General features: G+C 41.9%; 2 protein-coding genes across 7 annotated transcripts in view; both read left to right on the top strand.

Annotated features, from left to right (window-relative positions):
* LOC120069080 overlaps positions 1-7,971 on the top strand; it is a 35,993-nt gene that overhangs the window by 6,155 nt on the left and 21,867 nt on the right. The gene's annotated exons all lie outside the window — the stretch shown is intronic.
* LOC120069082 lies at positions 3,244-6,598 on the top strand. 3 transcript variants are annotated; one of them, XM_039020761.1, is made up of 2 exons: positions 3,244-4,439; positions 4,560-6,598. In XM_039020761.1, the coding sequence occupies exon 2, from the start codon at positions 5,557-5,559 to the stop codon at positions 6,568-6,570; it is 1,014 nt and encodes a 337-aa protein (XP_038876689.1). In that variant the 5' UTR covers positions 3,244-4,439; positions 4,560-5,556; the 3' UTR covers positions 6,571-6,598. The 3 variants fall into 3 exon arrangements, with proteins under 3 accessions (XP_038876689.1, XP_038876690.1, XP_038876692.1); XM_039020762.1 differs by lacking the exon at positions 3,244-4,439 and having other exon boundaries at positions 4,446-4,752; positions 4,842-6,598; XM_039020764.1 differs by lacking the exon at positions 3,244-4,439 and having other exon boundaries at positions 4,446-6,215; positions 6,299-6,598.

Genomic DNA, 7,971 nt, shown 5'->3' with positions numbered 1-7,971 from the left:
CCCGGCCCGACCCCGTTGCCAACCCTAGGGAGGATAAGTTCATTTGTTTCTGTTTCAGGGATAGGTTCGGGAAACAAGTCTAAGGGAACAGAGTAGGTGGAAGTGTTGGCCTCTTCACTCGAAGTCTCCCCCTGAATATGATTAACGGGAAAGAAGGGCTTGTCCTCCAGAAATGTGACATCCATGGTGACAAAACACTTTCGAAAGGAAGGCTGAAAGCACTTGTAGCCTCGTTGATGGAGCGGATACCCAACAAAGACACATTTTTGGGCCCTAGGAGCAAATTTACTTTGATGAGGAGCATGATTATGGACGAATACGGTGCACCCAAAAACTCTAAGAGGAACATCAGGAAAAAGGCGAGTGGACGAGATGGATTCTTTAAAATGTTCTAGGGGGTTTGGAATTTGAGCACACGGGAAGGCATCCGATTTATGAGATGAGTTGCAGTAAGAACAACATCCCCCCATAGATACGAGGGTAAGGATGCAGGTATCATGAGGGATCGGGCTACTTCAATGAGGTGGTGATTTTTCTGTTCGGCCACCCCATTCTGCTGAGGTGTATAGGCACAGGAATTTTGGTGGACAATTCCTTTAGAGTTTAAGAACTCACGAAAGGTTTGATTAACAAATTCACGCCCATTGTCACTTCGAAGAATGGCGATTTTGGTATTGAACTGGGTTTCGACGGTGGTGTAAAACTGTTGAGAGACCTTCGTCACTTTAGACTTGTCTGTAAGAAGAAACACCCATGTAAGACAAGTGTGATCATCGATGAAGGTAACGAACCACTGTTTACCTGATACCGTTGTGACATTCGAAGGGTCCCAAACGTCACTACGTATCAGGTGGAAGGGTTAGGAAGGTTTGTAGGGTTGTGAGGTAAAAGAGGCCCTAGGCTGCTTAGGACAGATACAAACATCACACGACAAAGATGACACATTCACATTACGAAATAAATGGGGAAATAGATATTTCATATAATGAAAGTTTGGATGTCCAAGACGAAAATGCCATAATAAGAAATCAGTTTCAGAAATAGTAAGAGAAGACAATAAACAAGTGCTAGATAAACTTCTAAAAGAAGCATCTTTGGAAAGAAAATAGAGCCCCCTATTGTGCCGGGCAATGCCAATCATCTTCCCCGAGCTCAGGTCCTGAAACGAAATATTATCTGATGAGAACACAACTTTGCAGTTCAAATCTCTGGTTAACTTACTGATTGATAGCAAATTATACGATATTTTTGGCACATGTAAGACATTATGCAAAATCAGTCCTTGAATTGGGGATAAGTGGCCCTTTCCTGCAACGGGGGCAAATGACCCATCTGCAATTCTTATTCTCTTATTTCCAGCACTTGGATAATAGGAGAGGAATTGGTTAGATGATCCAGTTAGATGGTACGTTGCTCCGGAATCAAGGATTCAAGATTCATCTCCTTCAGCAAAGAAACTAAAGGAATGGGGAGTACCTGACTGTGCAATATTGCCGATTCCGACCGTACTTGGATCCACCTGGCTCTTCCCTGGAGGGGCACCATCAACAATTTCACTGACGAAGGCTCGACCGGACTTAGATTTGTTGTTTGGAGGATGCCGCTTGCCATTTGGAGGTCGGCCATGTAATTTCCAGCATTGATCTTTCGTATGCCATGGTTTCTTGCAATGCTCACAAATTGGAGGGTTCTTTCTATTCTGTTTGTCATTTTCTGAACCTGATGACTTGACTCTAAACGCAACAGAGTCCAGGGTATTAGACGTTGTACCATTCATAGTGCTGGTTCGATCTTCTTCCCATTTGACCTCTGAGCAAACTTCCATCAGGGACGACATTGGTCTTTGTCCCAAAATTCAGCTCCGAACACCATCAAACTTTGAGTTTAAGCCAGCCAGAAAATCATAAACACGGTCAGCCTCCTCAATCTTCGAATACTGAACCCCGTCAACTGGACAATTCCAAACTATTTCCCGACATAGATCCATTTCTTGCCACAACAGTGATAATTTATTGAAATAGGATGTTACATCGAGTGTCCCCTGCTTGCACTCATGCACCTGTTTTCTCAAGGTATAAAGACGTGAAGCATTCTGCCTCTTCGAATAAAGTTTCTGGACAGCTTCCCAGATATCCCGAGCAGAAGCTGAGTAAAAAAGAGGCTTCCTGATCTGAGGCCTCCATACTATTTATTAAAATTGAGCGAAGGAAAGAATCCTCCCCCTTCCATATCCGTTCCTGAGGATCCCCAGGGTTTGGTCTGGGTATTTCCCCTATTAGGTACCCGAACTTGTGCCGCCCCTCGAGAACCATCCTCACAGATTGTGACCAAGAAAAATAATTCTGTCCATTAAGTTTTTCGCCAATAGAAATTCTTGCAGAATTGCCTACAGACCCAGACATAATGTTTGTGAAAGGTAGAGTAGAACGGAACCCCTGGGTATGTATCTGGTAAAAAATCTGTTGAATGGGATTGGCCGAAGAATCTAACGTGTTGCCCATAGTGTAGGAAATTTGTCTATATTTGGCCAGTTGCTGTGAACACTAACAATCCCCCACCATGAATCGTTGTAGGTTGTTCTTTTGCCCATAGACCCCTTTGAAGATGTCGGCTTCTGTCCCGTGGGGCGGAAAAGACAACGGGGGCAGCTGGCTGACCAGAGGGCAAATAGCGGAGAGAGCAAAGAATCTTTGCTGTATAGGGGTTCAGTTGACGGGTGTTCAAGCGGTGTTTGTGGGTTTCTGGTAGACGACCATACGGGTGTACTCGGATATTTGGAAGACATGGATGGCCTGGAACTGCGGTGGTGAGCAAAATGAGATCCGGGTGCGTTCGGAGGATAGGAAAGCTCCCGCGGTTAACTCTCTGAAGGAAATATAACCGGAGGAAGGAATACGACAACTTGGAAATTTACGCCGGTGGCGATCTGCAGCGGAATCGGCGACGCACGATCTAGAAAAACCCGACCGGCTGGAACACAGAAGGTCGAAGGCAGAGTGCTTGGTGGGATCTGGGCTGGACTAGCGGCGGGACAAAAATGGTCGAAGTCTCGACGGCAGCGGCAGACAGTGTGGTTGAAGTCGTACCTGACGGCGAGTGGCAAGGGCTCCTCCGACGTAGTCAGACGGCTGGTTTATTAGGGTGGTTGATAGTCTTATCGTCCAAGTGAAGATCGTGATTATTGGTTGACGGTAGCCCCTAATTTCAGCAACTGTTTAGGATATTTTCTTCTTTGGCAGTTCCCATCCCCTACTAGAGTCGATGACTGAATCTCTTCTATTCCAGCGACGTTCTCATCACCATGCTCTGATACCATCTTGAAAAGTTAAGGGAAGAAAAGAAAACACCAGAGTTACGTGGAAAACCCTAGACTAGGGAGAAAAAACCACGATAAGAATTTTTTATTTTTAATTCAGATACATAGTACACAATACAGGAACAGGTATAAATAACCAAACAATGAGAAACCCTAGACTGATAAAAGACAAAAAGGCCCTTCGGGCTAAAATATAATTTCAACAGGGTCAAATGGTGATTTAAGATGGTATCAGAGCAGGTGGTCTAGGGAGGTCTTGTGTTCAAGTCCCTGCAATGTTGTTTCATCCCCAATTAATATTCATATCCGCCTATTTGGCTCTTCTACGTATTTCAAACCCACAAGTGAGAGGGAGTGTTATATCATCTAATTAAATTTACCTTCACCCTCTAGCTTAGGTTTTTGGGTCAATTGGTGATTTAAGAACTTTTCTACCTATTCTGGCCCTTCTAAGATGTGAAAGTTAAAATAGAGTGATAAAGCAAACTAGTCTCAGATCTAGGAGAAGTTATCGCACCGCATGAAAACAAATGAACTAAAACAAATGGACTAATTGCATCCATAAAGTTGATGTAAAAGCTAGAAGGTCAGGGTCTTACATTATCAATAATCATCTTTCAACCGTCAAAATTCTATAGTTGGAAAGAATTTAATCCCCTACTAGCCACGGCCTGCTCTTCCTTCCGATCATCTTTCCGACCAGCCTCTAACCACTCCCTTTCTGTCCTCAAGCCTTCCTCCATACTCAATCCTCATGGCCGACTTCAACCCCATCCCAACCTCCTTACCCAAGACCCTTAACTCCACTCCCATAGATTCTTTGAAGTCCTTAGCTGCAAGATAAATGAAACCCACTTCTGTGTTTACTTACAAGAAGAAAAGTTCATCATCAAAGATGTAGAAGCTAAGAAGTATTTATCTTTATCTACACCACAGCTCTTGTGGTTTGTGGATAACATCTCTACCCTTGTGAAACTCCCAACTTCCAGCTTCTTTGTCAAAAACGGTCAAGACACTTATGGAGTAATGAAGCTCTCAAAAATTCGTATTTCTTCAAGGTGGTTGATAAGATGTGTGGTTTGGCCGGCGACTGGAGGACGGCTCTTTATTCATGTTCCATCAGGTAACTTTAATTCGGGGTGGCTTTCTTTTGTTAATATGTTGAGAGGATCCCTGATTTTAAAAGAAGAAAGTGATTATTTCAAAGATCAACCAAAGCCTCACATGAGTTTTGTGGATATAGTAAGAGGTATAAAACCCAAGGCACATCCTTCATCATCACCAACCCTGTCTCAACCTGCTAGCTTGATAACAAATTCAAAACAGAGCACTCTTCAAGCTCTGGCTCCCAGAAAACAAAACAAGGCAAAGTATTGGACAAAGAAGAATCAAGAAGTACTTAAAGAAGATTTCAGTAACCTATGGGTAGTCTCAAGGTTGTTTGAATCCAATCAATGGTCGGAAGTTTCAAAGGTAATTAAAGTATGGTCCAATTCTAATGTTTTAATTAATCCCTTATCAGCAGAGTATGCTTTACTAAAAATAGAAGAAGGAAAGCTGGAAGCCTTAATAGAACAACCGGGAAGATGGCAAAAGATAGGGCATTTACACCTGAAATTTGAAAGATGGAGCAATTCTCTACACAGCCGACCAAGATCAATATAAGGATATGGAGGGTGGTTATCCATTAAAAATCTGCCCCTGAACTACTAGTGCAAGAACACATTTGAAGCAATAGGTGCCTACTTTGGAGGGCTAGAAGCCATTGCAATTGAAACACTAAATCTATTCAATGTGGTTGAAGCAAGGATTAAGTTAAAGAAGAACATCGGTGGTTTTTTGCCAGCAACAATAGAAATAACAGAAAAAAACAGAGGAAATATATTTTTACACTTTGGGGACATGGAGTTCTTGGATCCTCTAAGAAAAGATATGAGAATTTTGGGAGGAAATGAAGTCCACAATCCGGTTGACATAGCTAGACTAAATCAGGTTAAGATCGATGAAGGATTAAGCCATCCAAATTCAGCTGAAGAGTGGTCTTTCCTTGATACAGCAGTAAATCAAAAGTTTTTTTTGCAAGGAATCCTCTGTTTTCAAAAGAAGTCAATGTCAACTCGCCGGAAAAATCAGAACAGGGGACATCTTTGCCGGAAAAAGAGGAAGGTAGCTTGCCAGAGCAATTGGTTGGCCAATTAGAAACCACTCTACCCGAAATCCAGAACCGGTTAGGTGTGAACATGTGGAAAGAGAATGAAGAAATCTCATTAAGAAGAGAGAAGGAAGTCAAGGGAAGCCCAACAGCCACTCCTTCGAGAACTCCAACAGTCACCACTCTATTTAATTCTAAAAACACCTCGTTTATAAACCCTACTAAAACATCTCTTTTGGAAAAAAACCAAAGGACTGACGTTTCAGATTCCTTGGAAGAACAACCAATTATTGTGAAAGAGATAAACCCCTCATCTTCAGTTCTACATGGCCCCACAATGAATAAACCATCAGCATCTCGGGAGAAAAACAAATTACCCTGCTGCGCGGCAGTAAATGAACTCCCCACTGAAGAGACAAGGAAGTTGAAGCATCATATTCGATTAAAAAGCTGTGGCTGGCCAGAGGATACCGAGGAGACACATACATTAAATGCTGAAGAGGAAGAGTCCTCCCCTGTTCAATCCCCTGTCCAATTTACCCCTCCGGCATTTGATAATTCATTGAAATATCTAGAAGAAAACTCAGTGTCCCTCTTTAGCCGAAGCTCACATCTTCTCAAGCCATTCCCCAAATACTTTGAAAGAAGGAAAAGCTCCATTGTTAAAACGTGGTCCTTACTTGCAAACTCAAACTTATTGGAAGATTGTTGCGCTCGGGTACAAATACCTATTGATAAGGCAGAAAGGTCAGTAATTCCTCCCAATTTTCCTTCTTCAACCACTCCTCAGTTGGGTAAAAACTTAGATCTATCTTTCATTTATGTGCAAGGGTCTCCCATTTCTGTCTTTGGCTCTAAAAAGCTACCACAAGAGTATGATGAAGCCTCAATAGCTAGTGTCAGCAGTGAAGATTTAGACTTTGAGGATCATAACTTGAAATTCAAAGGCCTAGAAGATCAAAAAGATGCCATACTAAACTTGAATTTGCTTTTCCATGAAGAGGAGGTACAAGATTCAGCAGTCTTAATCCCTCCATCCCACATTGAACTACCTCAAGAGCTCAATTCTTTCTTAAATATTTGTGACATTACCCTGGCATAATCAGCAAATGAAGATTATCTCCTGGAATATTAGGCTGATGACACTTTAGCTCTTTTGCAAGTATGATGATGGACATGGGCTAGACAATCTCAAAAAATCTATTACTTTGTTTGAGTTGGTGTTCGGGGCAGAAAGTTAATTGGGAAAAATCTGCCATTTCTGGGATAAATATTGAAGATTCTAAGTTAAGGGCAGTGGCTTCAAGATTGTGTTGCCAATTAACACACCTACCTTTCATATATTTAGGCCTTCCTTGGGGGCACCCAAAGAATTATTGTTGGCAACTGGTCATTGAATAAAGTTCACAACAAAACTTGACAAGTGGAGAAGATACAACTTATCAAGAGGGGGAAGAGCTACCTTATGCAACTCAGTCCTTGCCAACCTCCCAACTTACTAATGTCCTCCTTTGATGCCTAAAAAAGTGATTTCAGCCATTGAAAAATTAGGCAGAAACTTCTTTTGGGAAGGTTTTAAAGGGGGAAAGATAAATCATCTAGCAAATGGGAGCTAGTTTCTAAGAATCAAGCTGATGGGGACTCGGAATTGGAGGTTAAAGCTAAAAATAATGGCCTTATTAGTCAAATGGGGTGGAGATTCCTAAAAGAGCAACCTTCCCTTTGGAGCCAGTTATTTTGAGTATACATGGTAGCAGTCTTTTTGGTTGGCATACTTCCGGCAAGGTTCATTGTAGTCTTCAAAAGCCCTGATAAGTATTTCAAGATCTTGGTTGTATTATTGAGAAGTTGGCAGTCTTTAAAGTAGGGAATGGAAACCAGAATTGCATTTTGGCATGACCCTTGGCTGGACTCTTTTCAGTTAAAAGAAGATTTCTTTCCCTTTTCAGGACTAACATTGCTTCCAAATGGTTCATTATCACAAGTATTGGGACTATCACACCTCTTCTTGGACTCTAAACTTCAGAAGATACCTAAAAGATGATGAGATTTTAGAGTTCCAAGCCTTACTAGCATTATTGGCTGAGCAAAGATTATCCAATAAGGAAGACATTTGCATTTGGTCCCTTGAAAAACATGGCTCTTTTTTAGTAAAATCCCTGTTTAACCATCTCTTCGAGACCACCCCATTATCAACCAGCCTTCACAAGAGTCTATGGAAGTCTAACAGCCCTCGAAGGGTTAATATGACTGTTGGAACCCTAAATTGTTCATCGGTGCTGCAAAAAAAGCTGCCTTGCTTTTCTATTTCCCCCAATTGGGTGTCCTTTTGTAAATCAGCCGAAGAAGACCTCCAACATTTATTTTTTGACTGCTGTTTTGCCTTCAACTGCTGGAAGAATTCCTTAAGTGCTTCAACACTTCTTGGTCTTTGATTTTTCCTTTAGATGCAATGTTCATCAGCTACTTTCAGGTCCTATTCTGAAGAAATACTCCAATTTTA

The sequence above is a fragment of the Benincasa hispida genome, unplaced genomic scaffold (genome assembly GCF_009727055.1).
Source record: "Benincasa hispida cultivar B227 unplaced genomic scaffold, ASM972705v1 Contig207, whole genome shotgun sequence".
Taxonomy (NCBI): Eukaryota; Viridiplantae; Streptophyta; class Magnoliopsida; order Cucurbitales; family Cucurbitaceae; genus Benincasa; species Benincasa hispida.
This window is presented reverse-complemented; position numbering and strand designations above follow the sequence as displayed.

Bases quoted from the DNA above. Each gene is read 5' to 3' on its own strand.
- LOC120069082 (XM_039020761.1), top strand. From the start codon at position 5,557: ATGTGGAAAGAGAATGAAGAAATCTCATTAAGAAGAGAGAAGGAAGTC.